Source organism: Sorex araneus, chromosome 4 (assembly GCF_027595985.1).
Source record: "Sorex araneus isolate mSorAra2 chromosome 4, mSorAra2.pri, whole genome shotgun sequence".
NCBI classification, from domain to species: domain Eukaryota; kingdom Metazoa; phylum Chordata; class Mammalia; order Eulipotyphla; family Soricidae; genus Sorex; species Sorex araneus.
Window position 1 is genome coordinate 47,380,531 of NC_073305.1, and position 17,525 is coordinate 47,398,055.

Below are 17,525 nucleotides of genomic sequence, written 5' to 3' on the forward strand. Positions count from 1 at the left end.
TATCACCAGATTTCATGGAAACTTACAAATGAGAGACTACAGTGATGCTTTTGAAGAAAACCTGCTATGCCCCAGACTATGCCCCAGATACTAAACAGCAGAGATTTGGGGGGAGCATTTGTCTTGTAAAGAATGTCTGCTCTTTAGACTACTCTCACTGTAGGTGAAAACACATGCACTCTAGGAACCTCAAAATCCATCCTTCTAATCCACATAGTTTAGTGCTTGTTGTGAGCCAGCCCCCATTGAATGCTTTTTACAAATAATAACATCAGGGGCTGGAGCAATAGCACAGTAGGTAGGGCGTTTACCTTGCACGCAGCCAACCCAGGTTCAATTCCCAGCATTTCATATGGTCCCCTGAGAACCACCAGAAATGATTCTAGAGTGCAAAGCCAGGAAGTAACACCTGTGAGCATCGCCAGGTGTGACCCAAAAAGCAAAAAAAAAAAAAAAAAAAAAAAACCATTAAAAAATAACATCATGATAATTATTTTATATTATGGAGATGGTCAGTAAATGAAGATGGTAGCAACCACAATTGATTGAGCACTTTTTCATGTGCTAGATATTTTACTGAAATATTTTATGTACATCAGTCCTCTGATCCCCTACAGTTATTAATTGTGGTTTATTATATCTGTTTTAAGATTTACATATATGCATCTATTTTATAGATATATGTATCTAATAGTTTGATTAGCATAGAAAATATTTGAGACACTATAAAAACCTTTGTCAAATCCCCTTGTTTTAAAAATATTTGAAAATTATTCAAATTAAGTATATTTCATTTATCTCTTTTTTTTAAGAGGCAGGAGAAGTCATGCTCAGCTGCTCCATTTCAAAAGTTGCCATTGGATCATTAAAATCTTTGGAATCCATAAATCTTCTATGAACCACAGTTGAAACTTAAAGGTTTAAAATTCCTTTTATCATTAAAATGTTAGTGCTTAAAAGTCTATATACCAAAAAAATTCTATATCATTTTCTCAGAAAGCTCAGTTCAGGGCCAGATAAATAGTACAATGGGTACTTGTCTTGCACACAGCCAATCTGGCTGGATCCCCACACTATAATATGGTTCCTGAGCCCTGCCAAGAGTGATCCTTGACCACAGAGCCAGTAATATGTCCTGAGCACAGCCATGCGTTTTGCCACCCCCTCCAAAAAACAAAGCCAGGGTCAGTTCAGACTCTTCTGCTTTCCAAACAGCTATGATGATCTAGTATGCTCCATCTCCCTGATTCAATAACTATACATAATCTCTGGGAGAACCAGGGAAATTTTTGATGAGGGGCTCCTCAGCGTAACAATTTGGGCAGATTCCAAATTCTCTCTAGAGAAAGCCAAGCACCCTATTTCAAATATCTCCTCCACATTTCGGTATGATACCCTAACAACAAATTGTCACCAAGAATTGGCAAAACTTTTTATAGCAAAAGCAAAACCTAGACTGTCTGTCTGACTTTGTAGTACGTTATTGTTGTAGGTTCAGGTTTTTCAATTAGCCCTGAGCTGCAGAGATCTTATCATACTGTCAGGCTCATCAGGCTTCACTTTGCAGGAGAGAAAATTCACTTTCAGTTGTCACCTTCCTTTTCATGATCATTGGGGCCATTTCAGACCCTTCCTTCTCTCCTTGCCCTCTGTGGATTGGGGAAACAGCCACTGTGATTGACTGTGCTAAGTGCTTTTTGGGTTGGTCCACAGGGTGAATATGTATCCTGCCTTCTTTCATTGCTTCGTCAAATGTGTGATACCCATTACCAACACCTCCTGGACAACTTTCAGAGCAAAGATGAACTCAAGGTAGGCAACAAAGCACTGACATTTTACCTAAAAAGAAATAAATTTAGCTGAGACTACTCAGAGGTTTTCAACCTGCCACAAGGTAATTGCAAGTGACCAGCGCTGAGAACAGTGTAGGATTCACCAGCCTCACTTTTATAGCTGAGTTAGAAACTGAAAAACAGCAGTGTCCCAGATAGTTAGACTCAGTAGCAACAGGAAGTTTTCCCTAAGTAGTAGCAGTCTTATCGCCATGTGTCTCTATGAGAGAGGCTATTCTAGATCACATTTGTTATCGGCAAACCAGCACTCATCCGCTTCTCATTAACTCAGCAGTTCCTTTATATATTGTTCCCTACAAACCAAAATTTATTGTTAATAGCTAAATTAATAACAATGATGACACTTTTTCTTCATTCAGATATATTTCTGGAAGAAACTTATTAACAGCAGAACTGAACACTGTCCAAATCTGGATCTGAGCACTGAGGGACACAGTGCAGAGAAATAGGCCCATAATCTAGATGAGAGGAGAGCATTCCCAAGCTCTGCATCATAGTAGCTGCTGACAGATTGATGGGGGGGGGGGGGTTGTGTGTGTTTGCATTATAATGCTATGACTTACTTAATCTCTGAATAAAGAAATTATTAAAAACTTTAGTTATATACTCTGCCTCCACCCAGAGCCAGGTCACTTACATAATATAGCATTGCACTTTTTAACATTATTTTTCATTTGTCTGAGCATATTATAGTCTTTAATAAGTATCAGCTATCATGTTTTGGTATCTGGTCCTGCAGATTATAGTAAACCAAATCTATTTATTTCAGTGAGATGAACTTAATATTCATTGAAAAGCTTTGTCCAGAACCTGGAGTTCACATCAGATGAATAAATGTTGCTTGACTGGGCCTGGAGCGATAGTACAGCGGGTAGGGCATTTGCTAAGCATGCAGCCGACCCGGGTTCCATATGGTCCCTGAGCACCACCAGGAGTAATTCCTGAGTACAAATCCAGGAATAACCCCTGAGCATTGCTGGATGTGACCCAAAAAGCAAACAAAGAAAATTTTAAAAAATAAATATTGCTTGACCTAGGATATAGTGTCCGAAGCTTCAGTCTTGGCTGTTTAGAACATTTATAGAGTGCATTATACTAGCTGATTCTAAAGAGGAAGTGCAGGCCAGAACTGTCTCTTTTCAATTGAATGTTTGTTTGCATCACATTGCTATATATACACATAAAGCAAAAAAAAGAAAATTTTTTAAAATAAATATTGCTTGACCTAGGATATAGTGTCTGAAGCTTCAGTCTTGGCTGTTTAGAACATTTATAGAGTGCATTATATTAGCTGATTCTTAAGAGGAAGTGCAGGCCAGAACTGTCTCTTTTCAATTGAATGTTTGTTTGCATCACATTGCTATATATACACATAATTCTATCTAAGTATGGTACAAAGCTTATAGCATAAAGCAGCATCCCTTGTTTCAGCCTAACCCATGTCTAGTTACTACTTCTCATTTTGAACTTTTCTTCTAGTTGTTCTTGTTGCTATTTTAAGATTTTTTAAATGTTAATTTTATCTATATCCTCTTCCCATAGAAAATTAGAATGATTTTTCAGAATCATTCCTCCTATATCTGCTCCTCTTTTCAGTCTTCTAATATAGCTTATATACATATCTGATTAAATTGGTAATTGACTCTTTACTATAGCTAGGTAAATGCTATAGAAAACTATAAGCTATTAATTCCTTTCTTTTAAAACTTTTTGTATTTCCTGGAATTAATCGCCTCTTTTGTTATTGTTTGTTTTGGGGTTTGAGGGTTTTATTTATTTATTTATAGTTTTCAAATCTGCTTATAATTTCCTACTCCATCTAGCATCTCTGTATAGAAACTCATTCTTCCAGCTTTCATCATGGTCAAATCAAGACCAAATTGATCAGGTCAGATACTTTTTCTTTTTCTCCAGAGTGCTGTCTTCATTTGCTCCAGTCCCTTTCATCTTATATGTCCTCCTATATGTGGAGATCCTGTATGTCTATTTGCATTCAAAAGTGGGGTTCTGTGTTACTTAATAGAAGCTGTGTGTATATAGACCTTATCTCCAGCAGGCTTCCCAGTAGAGGACCAAAGAGAATCTGGCCATTTGGTGAGGTCATCCTCTAATTCCTCTGTCTGTTGCCCTGTATCCTTGGACTTACCTATTTTCCTGGAGAGGAACCCTTTACAGTTCCTAGGGATGGAGTAGACTGGTAAACTGCCATTGTTTTGAGAGCCAAATAGAAAAAGGGACTGGGGTGGGGGGGCAGGGTGCAGAGTGGTAGTATAGATAGGATGCTTGCCATGAACATGCTCAACCCTGGTTCTATCTTCATGGTACCCCATATGGTCCCTTGAGTCCACCAGGATCACTATTCCTGAGCACAGAGGCAGGAGTAAGCCCTGAGCACTACTAAGTGTGACCCAAAAAACAAAGTAGGAAGGAAGGAGGGTGTGGCCCCAAAACAAGGAAGGTGGGAGTACAGGAGGAAGAGAGAGAAAGAAAGAGAGAAAGGGAGAAAGAGGAAGGGAGGAATAGGAGGGAAGGGGGGCTGTGTCATGAGAGATTCTCAGTGATCAACTACTACAGAAACTGTCAGCCTGCAAACAGAGTGGGTAAGTTTGTTTATGGAAATGAACGTGGAAATGGCAGAGGTGATCTCCTGGAGACTTTAAACAGATCTTTGTGTTTCAAATTCTTTTACCCTAATCCCACAGAAGTACATGGTGATGCAACTCACTTTCTAAAATTATCAATATGTGTGTGTTAATTGAATCACTGTGAATTACAAAGATACTTTTCTCAAATTCTTGCTTCCTGTTGCTATCACCTCCAGAGACTTTTGGCTCAGCATTCTCAAGTATAGTAAATCAATTACTTCAAAAGCTTTCAAAAATTGTCTCTTTTTGTTTTGTTTTGTTTTGTTTTTCTGGGCCACACCCAATGGTGCTCAGGGCTTACTCCTGGCTCTGTGCTCAGGTATCACTCCTGGTGGACTCAGGGGATCATAATGGGTGTCTGGGAAAAAACCCAGGTCTCCCACATACAAGGAAATATCCCACCAAGTATACTCTTTCCAGCCCCAATTTGCCTCTTTACATTATATTCTCCTTTCCTGTTGCCCTGTGAATCAATGCATACCTGTCACTTGTAATTTTAGAGAATTTGAGGAGAAAATGAAATGAGAGAAAGTGTTTAGTCTATCACATGATGCACAATACTGTATTTTTAACTATAAAACTTGCACTTTATAGAGAGAGAGTATGGGGAATATTGTCTGCCATAGAGGCAGGGGGAGGGTGGGAAGTGGGGGTTATACCCGGGATATTGGTGGTGGGAAATGTGCACTGGTGGAGGGATGGGTGTTTGATCATTGTGAGATTGTAACCCAAACATGAAAGCTTGTAACTATCTCACGATGATTAAATAAAATTAAAAAAAAATTTAATTGCATTCTTTTTATTTTTATTTTTTTGCTTTTTGGGTCATAACCCAGTGATGCTCAGGGGTTACTCCTGGCTTTACACTCAGGAATTACTCCTGGCGGTGCTTGGGGGACCATATGGGATGCCGGGGATCGAACCCGGGTAGGACACGTGCAAGGCAAACGCCCTACCCGCTGTGCTATCGCTCCGGCCCCTTAATTGCACTTTTAAACTATTGTAAATCAGTGTCTGACAGTGCTCATCTTTTTGTGTTAAAAAAGAAGTTTATAACAAAGTCACAGTAAAGTTGGCAAGTTAAAACTTCCAATAAATAAAAGCCTAAGAACAGATGATTTTATTGGTAAATTCTGCCAAATTTGTAGGGAGAGCACATCCAGTGGTGGGGGGTGGGGGACGGGGAGGGTGGCTATTTCTTACTCTGTGCTTAGGTGTGATACCCAGAGGTGATTAGGAGACCATATGAGGTGCCAGAAATGGAAGCAGGCTCTGCTGCATGCAAGGCAGGTCTCTAACCTCCTGTACTATCTGCCTGTCCCCAATTCTACCTCTTTGTAAAAGTCTAATAACTGCTTTTTTACAAACTCTTCCCAAAGATAGAAGAGAAGGGGATATCTCCCACCTCCTATTTTGAAGTCAATTTTACCCTGATACAAAAACCAAGTAAAAACTAATCTACTGATCCCTTGAGAATTTGAATGCATTGGGCCAAGACAAGTCATGTAGGAGCTTAGAGTGTAGGTGCCTTGCGAGTGTGTGATCGAAGTTCATACCCTCATTGTCCCATCTATGTTGAGCATAATCCTGGCAGCTCTGCTCTTTGAACATGATAGCTATGTTATCTGTGATCCCCAGTGGCACAAGTGATTTCCAAATGTACCACAGCCAGGGATATATAAGGACCCCAAAAAGGACAGTGGGGGGAGGGGCATTGTTACCCACAGCATCCACCACAACTAAAAAGATATGAACACCACAACCTAGAAGCATGATTTCTGACAAGGTCAAGGGAACACTAAAAAAAAAAAAAAACCTTAGCAGGTACCATAGCCTTCTTTTGTATGCCTCAACCAAGAGTGCTCACCCCAGCACAAAAGTGCTGTGGCCAAGTGTGCAAGCACCATAGCCAAGTTTGTGTGTATTAATTTCCAGTCATCACAGTAACAGCAGCAATAATGGCAGGGTCGGAAGTGAATAAAAAAGAGAACATGCATGAAAAACTCTTCAAATTAACAAACTAAAGCACTAAAATATAAGAAGAGTGTAATTTATCCCCAAAATGCAATTCTTGTTAATTTAATGAACAACCAGTGCTATATACAGTTAAAAATAGTTTAAAATATGATAGTAAAAATACACATAGAAAAAATATTTGGAGGCATCCTGAGTGGTGATTGGGTTGCCAAGGGTCACTCCTAGCAATACTTCCTAGTCCTGACGGTACAGGCCTACGGATTCAATGATGGAGCTTGATGATACAGCATTGTTTGTCCCCAGCCATGATGTGGATCCACAGAGCCACACCCAGCATTGCTTGCGTTACTACTAGGGCTATGTATGACAGTCCTCAAAGGGCCTGTGGTACCAGGGGGGCCTCACACATGCAAGGCCTATACTCTTCCCCTTTCAGCTATCCCTCAAGCCCCAAAATTATTTCTTGTATTTTGGGGTATTTTGTTTGTTTGTTTGTTTAGGGCCACATCTGACAGTGCCCAGAGCTTACTCCTAGCTGTGTTCAGGGTCACTCCCAGCATGGATCAGGGAACCATGTGAAGTGCCAGGGATTAAACCCGGGTCAGCGACGTGAAAGGCAAGCACCCTACCTGCTGTAATATCACTCTGGCCCCCAAGCCCAATAAATATTTTAAAAGAATCCACTGATCTTTCATGATAAACTAATTCAAAAAACTAGAAGTAGAAGGAAATTTCTTCAAACTAATAAAGGACATCTGTGAAAAAAGAAATAAAAGGCATATAAATTAGAAAGGAAAAAGTAAAAGTATCTTTAACTTCACAGAAAAGTTTAACTCTTTCTAAAAAACACTTTTTTTTTTCATTTTGTGTCATACCCAGCAATGCTCAGGGTTACTCCTGGCTCTGCACTCAGGAATTACTCCTGGCGTTGCTTGGGGGACCACATGGGATGCCAGGGATTAAACCCAGGTCGGCTTTGTGCAAGGCAAACACACTACCCGCTGTACTATCACTCCAGCCCCTAAAGAAGTACTTTTAAAAGTATTAGACAAGCAGGGTTACAGAATATGTAGTCAGTATAAAATCAATTCTGTCAACTTATAGTGTTGAACAGTTAAAGATGGAATAAAGTAACAGTTCCATAAAATGAACAATAATTAGGAAAAGAAATTAAAGAAGACCTAAATAAACGGATCAACACCCACTGTGCATGGATTGGAATACTTGATTTTGTTAGAATTTCAATACTTAATAAAGTGATCTACAGATTTTATGCAAGACCTGTCAAAAAGTTTCAATTAACTTTTTGCACAGATTATATGATCTATAATATCATGTGAAAATGTAAATAATTCAGATAGCTAGATAATTTTGAAAAAATAAAATGTAAGTGTCCACATGGACCATTTTCAAAACTTACAATAACCAACAGTAATTAAAATTATTACTGGCATGAAGATCGACAGATATATAAATGAAATTGGATTGAGAATTCAGAAGTGTTTCTATTTACAGTTGATTGATTTTCAGTAATGGTACCAATAAAATTAAATGAAAGACTATTTTCAACAAAAGTATTGGGCAACTTGATAGATTTATGCAAAAGAATGAAATTGTATTCCTATCTTACAGCACCTATAAGATTAATTCAAAAGAAAGCATGCACTTAAAATGAACGTGCTAAATCTCCTAGAAGAAATATAGAAATATTTATATCTCCTTGGGTTAACCAGTTCTTTTAAAGATAAAACAGAAAAAGTACAAACCACAAAATAAATAAGCTGGACTTCCTCAAAATTTAAAAAAAAATTGTATATCAAAGGTTATCATCAACAAAGTGAAAGACAGCCCTAAGAATTGAAGATTATATATCTAAGAAAAATCTTATATTTTAAAAGTATAAATAACTCTTACAACTAAACAATAAAAATCCAAACAACCTAGCTAAACACTGGGCAAAGAATCTTAATAGTAATTTACCAAAAAATGCTATTCAAGCCCTACACATAAAAAAGATGTTTGACATCAATAGTCATTTTAAAATGCAGATAAAAACATTTAACAGATTTCACCAGTGAAACCATCTGGTACTGTAATTTTGGGTTTTTTGTAGTGTAACATGGTTACAGTAGTGTTTGCTTTTATGGTTTTTATGGTGTTTATTATTACATCTTCACATCACCACAGCCTAAGACCTTCCACCACTGATCTGTGTCAGTTCTAGTCAGCTTTGTTCTTCCCATTCAAACCTGACTTCTTGCTAATTTCAGTTCTTTGAAGGTTTGTCATTGTTTAATACTATCTATTCCCGTTTTGTAAGTGTTTGTGTTGCTCTTGAATTGTATAGTTAAGGTTCAATATACATATATATTTTAAATTTTTATTTTTTTATGCTTTGGGGCAAGCTAGAGCAATAGTACAGCGGGTAGGGCGTTTGCCTTGCACATGGCCAACCCGGGTTCGATTCCTCCGTCCCACTCAGAGAGCCCAGCAAGCTACTGAAAGTATTGCGCCCACATGGCAGAATCTGGCAAGCTACCTGTGGCGTACTCGATATGCCAAAAACAGTAACAACAAGTCTCACAATGGAGACGTTACTGGTGCCCACTCAAGCAAATCGATGAACAACTGGACAACAGTGCTACAGTTCTCCATATACCACACATAAATGAGACAGTTGGTATTTGTCCTTCTCCTCTTGACTCTTCTCCCCAGTTCCATCAAAATTGTAGCAAACTGTAAGGTTTTGTCTTTTTATAATATTCTATTGTGTGTGTATCTCAAAACTTCATATCTAGCATATTGCACTTAGTGCTTCAGTGAACATAGGTGTGCAAATATCTATTCAAAATAATGTTTTTGTATTTGGGACTAGATGACAAAAAGTAGAATCACTGCATTATGTGCAAGCTCTATTCTTTTGTGATTAGTCTCCATACACTTTTTTCCATAGAGGCTAAACCAGCAGTATATTGAACTGTTCCTGGCTTTTCTGAGTTTATATCCTTCTTAAGGAACCAGTGATCCAATGAGCAATAAGGTTTCCTGAGTTCTGTAATACACATCAGCAAACTGAAACCTGAGTATCCTGAGACTTTCTGACCTTTAGCCAAGTGGTCAAAAGCACAAATTAAAATGTGTGTGTGTGTGTGTGTGTGTGTGTGTGTGTGCGCGCGCGCATGCGCGCGAGCATATGCATGCTCCAGGTATTGGAAGTATTCAGTGTTGATATTTCATTTACCTCTCTATAACCAAGAGGATTCACAGCTGGTTGGTACTGGTAGAGCTTTCTGTGCTATTATCTTCACTCATTTAGAACTTTTCCATTTTTTTAATGTGAGATTCATAGTTTATTTCTTATACTTGTCATTTCAGACAAGTTTTACTCATTTACTCATTATGTAAATATAATTGAGACATTTACTCATTATGTAAATATAATTGAGACATGTTTTATATTTTCTGTTCTGGAATAAGTATAGGATATTACATGGGCATGATCTGTTGAAAGTCGCAGGATCTAACATGGGCTAGATTTCCTTTAGAGTTGATTCTCCGGCAACATTTTTATTTTGAATACATTTAAGTTTCTCTATTGAACCCAGGTTGGCTTATACAGGCAAGGGTCCTGTCCACTGTATTCTGTCTGGTCCCCCAAACTATATATATATACATATATATATATATATCTTTTTATAGATCTATAAATTTAAAGAATTAAGATAGTATGAAGAACTTTATGTTAATACAGCTTCAAACATTACATTAAATAGATAAATCCTACAAATATAGGATTTATATGTTTATACACACACACATATAAAAACATTTTCCAATAACTTGGCAGCCACACCCACAAACTGCCCTGGCACCGTGTAATCCCATCAACAGCCAACATCCAGAGACAATGCTCCCAGAAGCGCCAGGCCACACTTGCGGCCGTGCAACCTCTTATAGCCTAGTTCTCCCTCTCAGAGAACCTGGCGAGGTACCAAGACCATCCTGCCCACACAGCAGAGCCTGGCAAGCTCTCCGTGGTGTATTCAATATGCCAAATACAGTAACAATGATGGGTCTCATTCCCCTGACCCTGAAAAAGCCTCCAATGCGGCACTGTTGGGAAGGACAAGTAAAGAGAGACTGCTAAAATCTCAGGGCTAGGACAAATGGAGACATTACTGGTGCCTGCTCGAGCAAATTGTTGATCAGCAGGTTGGAAGTGATGAAAGTGATGAAGAGGCTAAAACAGATAACATCCTCACAGTGAAAGAAGGTTCCCTTTTAACCATATCCCCATCAGCACTAGTTGATTCTAGTCTTTTTATTTTGTTTTGGGTTCACACCTGCTGGTGCTCAGGGCTTACTCCTAGTTCTGCACAAAGGGATCACTCCCTGGGGACCATATGGACTACCAGAGAGTGAACATAGGCTGGTTGCATTTAAGGCAAGCATCCTACCCACTGTATTATCTTCCCAGCTCTTGTTTATAGTCTCTTTTTGATATGTATCATTTTCATTGATATAAAATGATCCTTTTAGTCATTTTGATTTGAATTTCTCTGATAATAAGTCCAAGCGAACACTTTTTAATATGTATTTTCTTAAGAAAAAATCTTATTCATCTCCTCTTCTCATTTTTGGTGGTTATTGGTTTTTTGTTGTTGTTATTGTTGAACTATATGTGTGTTTTGTTTTGTTTTGTTTTTTATTTTTTATTTTTAAGAATTTTATTGAATCACCATGTGGAAAATTACAATGCTTTTAGGCTTAAGTCTCAGTTATACAATGCTGAAACAACCATCCCTTCACCAGTGCCCATATCCCGCCACCAAAAAAAAAAAAACACAGTACACCTCCCATCCCGCCCCCCCGCCCCCCTGCCTTGTAACTGATAAATTTCACTTTACTTTCTATTTACTTTTGTTACATTCAATATTTCAACACAAACCTCACTGTTATTGTTAGGATTACCCCACTAGAGTCAGACCTGTTGTGAAGAGATATGAGGTTTTGGATTTCTGTACTTTAGCAACTAAGTCCAGGGAGATTTCTTCCAGATATTGGATCATTGCAAGCTTGTAAACCCCATCTGTGGTCGTCATAATATGGCGGTCCCCACGCCCTTCACCCCCGGCAAGGAAGAGGCGAGAGAGAGAGAAATACCTTTCCCCTCCTGGGTAGGCATCGGGCCTCGGCTTAGTTCTCAGTCTGGAGACATTCTTCAAGGAGCTGCCCATGCCGAAAAAAATTTAGCTGGCGTCTGGAGTCACGCTCGTGCAACTGCAGATAGGCCACACACACATGCGGCCCCGGGGATCACATCTTGGTGGCAGGCAGGGCGGTGCCACCCACCTTCCCCTATATGTGTGTTTTATGTAACTTGCATGTTAGTCATTTATTTGTGTATGGTGTACATCCATTCATAGGGTGTCCTTTAATTTTACCCTGGAATTCTTTTTTCCCCAAACTTTATTTTATGAAAGCACCACGATTTACAAAGTTATTTATAGTTGGTCTTTTTTGGGGGGGGGGTCACACCCATCGATACACAGAGATTACTCCTGGCTCTGCACTCAGGAATCAACACTGGCGGTGCTTAGGGGACCATATGGGATGCTGGGAATCAAACTTGGGTTGGCCGTGTGCAAGGCAAATGCCCTACCCAGTGTGCTATTTGCTCCAGCCCCTATAGTTGGTCTTTAGACATAAAATATTCCACCACTGATCCTGCCACCAGTTTCATCTTTCTCCACCATTGATCACAGGCTCCCTTTCCTACCCCCACCCCACTCAGCCTGCCATCTCAACAGACACCCTTTAAGTTTGTTTAGTAAAGTTTCGGTCTCCTTATTTTAGTGTTGTTGACTCTGTGGCCTGGATATTTAGCTTTATCATTCCTTAACATCACCAATGTACATTGACCTTTGCCTCTATTGCTTCTCTGCCATATACACATTTTCATTTGAAAATAAATAACCTCCAATTATTTATTTTTATTTTTTATTTTTTCCTCAACACACTTTATTGATTCTGTTCTGATATCCGGGTCTTCAGTACACTTTGAATTTATTTTTTTAATGATGTGATTTTGAGATACAGATCCAGTTTGATTTTTTTCCATGTGACTATTCTATTTTCCCAGCACCTTTTGTTAAGAGACTTTCCTACTCCACTTTCTCTATCCAGCTCCTTTGTTATAGATTAACCATGTATATGCCTAAAAGTTTTTTTTGTTTGGTTTTTGGAGAGGAAGGGGGTGAGGTTTTTTTAATTTGATTTTTTAATTGAATTATCATGAGATACACAGTTACAAAGTTGTTCATGCTTGAGTTTCATTCATACTATGTCCCAACACCCAGCCCTTCACCAGTGTACATTTCCCACCAGTAATGTCCCCAGTTTTCCTCCCACCATCACATCACCCCAGCCTCTCTATATGGCAGGCACTTTTCTTCTTTCTTTCTCACTGTCTCTCACTTTTTCCTTTGGTGCATTAAGGTTTGCATTACAGTACTAAAAGGTTATCATGTTTGTCCCTTTACCTACTTCCAGCACTCAGTTCTTGTCTAGAGTGATCATTTCCAACTATAATTGTCACAGTGGTTCCTTCTCTATCCTAATTGTCCTCCCGCCCCTCTCCACTTGTGGCAAGCTTCCAATCATGGGTCAGTCCTCCTGGCCCTAAAATGTTTTTGTTTTGTAGCCACACCCAGCAGATCTCAGGACTAACTCCTGACTCTGAGCTCAGAGATCACTCCTGGTGAGGCTCTGGGGACCATATTGAGCTTCCAGGGATTGAACATGAGTCAGCTGCATGCAAGGAAAACACCCCACCCACTGTATTTTTTTTCTCTGGCCAATATGTCTAAAGTTTATCTCTGAGGGGGCTGGAGCAATAGCACAGTGGATTGGGCGTTTGCCTTGCACGTGGCCAACCCGGGTTCGATTCCCAGCATCCCATATGGTTCCCCGAGCACCGCCAGGAGTAATTCCTGAGTGTAAAGCCAGGAGTAACCCCTGAACATCGCTGGGTGTAACCCAAAAAGCAAAAAAAAAAAAAGTTTATCTCTGAATGCTCAATTCCATTCTATTGGTCTAAAAGTCTAACTTTATTCCATAGTACTCTGATTTTTAATTATTCATTTGATTTTCATTTTTTTAATTTTTAATTTTAATATATAAAGAAGTCATAACAGTTGAAGTCATAACAGGTGATGCAGTCTAGAACTAAATCTATATAGCAAAGCTCAAATATTAAAATCTGTAAGTATAAAAAATCATTTTATGTGAAAATTGTTATATCTAATCACAGGGTTGTTAATTCCTTGTTTAAGAATTTACTAAGCTGTTTTTTGCTAGTTGAAGCATCTGATATTGTTTTTGTTCGTTGAATTTAGTTGGTTTCTATGTTGCTTTCTAATTTGGTGTGCTCTTACTGAAATTTCAGTATTGAGGAATTATGAGGTATTGTGTAGTCGTATATGCAGCTGTGCAGCCCAGAGGCTTCAGGATCTACGATCTGGACCAGTGAGTTGACAAGGCAGGGCTTTGGGAAGTATGTAGCTACAGGGACTTTTGGAAGTATGGGGGGGGCAGGAGGAAGGCTACCCAGCCAATCTCTGAAAAACATCAGAGTTCTCAGCTTCAGAACTGGGTACCTGAAATTATTTGCAGTTTGGCAGCTTTGCAGAGAATGGTTGGGAAGCGGTGGAGTTGAGCCCTCCACGAGGCTGCAGTGGTTGGGTGTGGGTGTGACTGCTGGAGTTTTCGCTGGGGGCTACTCAGGCAGACCCCCTCCCAAGGGCTCCCTGGACTTTCCAGCCATGGGGACCGGTGATTCCATAAAATTTAGGTGCTTGGCATACATCTCCTGGGAGTTTTAGTCAGGAATTAGTAGAGTAGGCCTATGTGTGCATCAACCTCGCAGCGGCTCTTAATCTCCTTTTATGACACATCTATTTGGATTTTCAGACTTCCTCTTAAATTTTGGTAACTATGTCTCCCTAAGACTTGGTTAATTTCATCTAGACTTTATAATATGGTACAGTGAATTTGTTCTTAAGTTTCTTAGAGTTTTACTATTGTGTTTTTATAATATTTTTAATAAAAATTTTATTTTATTAAATCACCATGTGGAAGATTACAACGCTTTCAGGCTTAGGTCTCAGTTATACAATGCTGAAACAACCATCCCTTCACCAGTGCCATATACCACCACCAAAAAAAAAAAAAACACAGTATACCTCCCATCCCGCCCCCCCAATCCCCGCCTTGTAACTGATAAGTTTCATTTTACTTTCTGTTTACTTTGGTTACATTCAATATTTCAACACAAACCTCACTATTGTTGTTAGGAGTACCCCACTAGATTCAGACCTACTGTGAAGACAATGGTTTTGAATTTCTGTACTTTAACAACTAAGTCCAGGGAGATTTCTTCCAGATATTGGATCATTGCAAGCTTGAAAAACCAATCTGTGGTCATCATAATATGGCGGACACCACGCCCTTCATCCCCGGAGAGAAAGAGGCAAGAGAGAGAAATACCTTTCCCCTCCTGGGCGGGCACGGGGCCGAGGCTTAGTTCTCAGGCTGGAGACATTCTGCAAGGAGTAGCCCATGCCGAAAGAGGTTTTGCTGGGTCTGGATTCACGCTCTTGCAGCTGCAGAGAGTTATAATATTTTTACTATTATATTTTTATCACAGTGTCTTTCTTCAGTCCTTTTAATAGTTGCTTTCTGAATTTTTACATTCTTTCATTGTGCATATGTTGTAACTGACTTCACTTAGTCACACCAAGTCTCAAGGCAAGAGAGGAAGGAACTCTAATAACATTAACGAGGACTGGAGCAATAGTACAGCAGGTAGGGCATTTGCCTTGCACACAGCTGACCTGTGTCAATCCCCAGCATTCTATATGGTCCCCCCAAGCACTGCCAGGAGTAATTCCTGAGTGCATAGCCAGAAGTAACCCCTGAGCATCTCTAGGTATGACCAAAAAGACCTAATAATAATAATAAATAATATTGATTAACTGAATTAGGCAGTCATCTAAAATGACAGCCCCGAGGAGTGGTACTGAACACTTTATATAAGAGTATTTCAGGAATGATAGTATAGCAGGTTTGCCTTGGACATGGGTGACCTGGGTTCAATCTCCATCATCCCATATGGTCCCCCAGCACTGCTGGGAGTAATTCCTGAGTTCAGAGGCAGGAGTCATCCCTGAGCATTGCCAGGTGTGACCCAAACACACACACACACATACATGCAGGGGGGGGAGAGAGAGAGAGAGAGAGAGAGAGAGAGAGAGAGAGAGAGAGAGAGAGAGAGAGAGAGAGAGAGAGAGAGAGAGAGAGAGAGAGAGAGAGAGAGAGGAGAGAGAGAGAGAGAGAGAGAGAGAGAGAGAGAGAGAGAATGAATATGTCTGGCAGCATATAACAAATTGTGTTTCCTGATTGGTTGCTTCGAGACAATACATCGAGAAAGGCAGGTACAAAAGATGCTGGTGCAAAAGGCAGGTACTCCAGAGGACTAGCAATGACCGTGTTGCTATGGAATATATAGACTCTTACTAATTGTTTTTGTGACCCTGTCCCATCCCTACCTAGGCAACTAGGTTTGTCTGGCTGCTCTGTTCTGATAAGATCTCACAATTTATGGCCTGTTCATCTCTGCCCAGTTCCCAGGATGTGTCAGAGCTCCTGCCTCTAGTTACCTGCTTATGTTTCTAACTTTCCCACTACTACACAGTATATCAAGATAAGATATTTCTCAAGCCAAAAGGATTTTGCAAGTGCAAGGAAGTTCACAACAAATACAAAGAGTACATTGGAGAGCAAAGTAGCAATTAAACCCTTGCATATCATACATATAAATGGTAATGAGTGTTTGTCCTCAATGTATTAAACTCTTAATATTTCCATCCTAGTCTCTTAATAACTTTCTTCATTTGAGATATATTTGTCTATATAAGTATGATGGTCCCTATCGCTTTTATGGTACCATCTGCCTATATTGTTTTCCAACTTTTTACTTTGTTTTTATCACTAAAGTTCAAGTGTGGCTTCTTAAGCATCAAGTGTTGTGTGTTATTTCCTGATCCATCTAGTCCTTGTAATAGGTGAGTCAGGCCATTAAAATATTTGTAAAATATTGATGTAAAAAATTCATTCTCATTTTTTTCTATATAAATTCATAAATTCTGGGTGTTTTTGTAGTTTGTCTTTGTTTCTTTCGTCTGTTCTTATTTTTCTATATAAATTCATAAATTCTGGGTGTTTTTGTGGTGTGTCTTTGTTTCTTTGGTCTGTTCTTATTTCTGCCCTCCCCCTTTTAATTTCTTGAAGTATAGGTTATGGATTTGAGATCTTTCTTCATTTAGTATAGGCACTTCTCAGTTTCAGTTTCATAATTTTTCATAATTTTTTATTTGATATCAAAAGATTTTCTAGGTCAGGGAAATGGCTCAAGTGTTAAAACACATACCTTTTATGAGTATGATCCTGACCTGAATTAGTCCCCAGCATGATGTATCTCCCAGCCCCCAAACTAGCACTTCTGGGAGTAGCCCATATAATTTTTTTTTTTTTTTGCTTTTTTGGGTCACACCCAGTGATGCTCAGGGTTTACTCCTGGCTCTGCACTAAGGAATTACTCCTGGCAGTGCTTGGGAGATCATATGGGATGCCAGAGATTGAACCCAGGTCAGCTGTGTGCAAGGCAAACGCCTACCCCGCTGTACTATTGCTCCAGCCCCCCATATAATTTTTTGCATGATAATTTCCTTGTATTTTCTTCTTTAACCTATTGATTATTTCAAAGTGTTGATATTTAATTCCATTAATTTTCAATTTTTTCCAAATTTCCGTCTTGTGTTGATCAAAAACTCCTGTCCATCATGGCTGGAAAATTGCTTTGTATGCTTTAGTTCTTTCAGTAGTTTATAGCCTAACATATGGCCTATACTTAAAAAAGTGAATGCAGATATTCCTCTATGTGCATTTGAGAATAATAGTATCTGTGTTCTGCTGTGGCAGATGGAGTGTT

The 17,525-nt window shown here is 39.2% G+C and overlaps 1 protein-coding gene across 5 annotated transcripts in view; it reads left to right on the forward strand.

The window, feature by feature from the left end:
* The window catches only part of DOCK3 (dedicator of cytokinesis 3), a 440,374-nt gene that overhangs the window by 331,159 nt on the left and 91,690 nt on the right, over positions 1 to 17,525 (forward strand). For all 5 annotated transcript variants that reach the window (XM_055135368.1, XM_055135371.1, XM_055135372.1 and 2 more), the window contains exon 27: positions 1,714 to 1,812. In XM_055135368.1, coding sequence (XP_054991343.1) covers positions 1,714 to 1,812 — 99 coding nt within the window. The remainder of the gene's footprint in view (positions 1 to 1,713; positions 1,813 to 17,525) is intronic.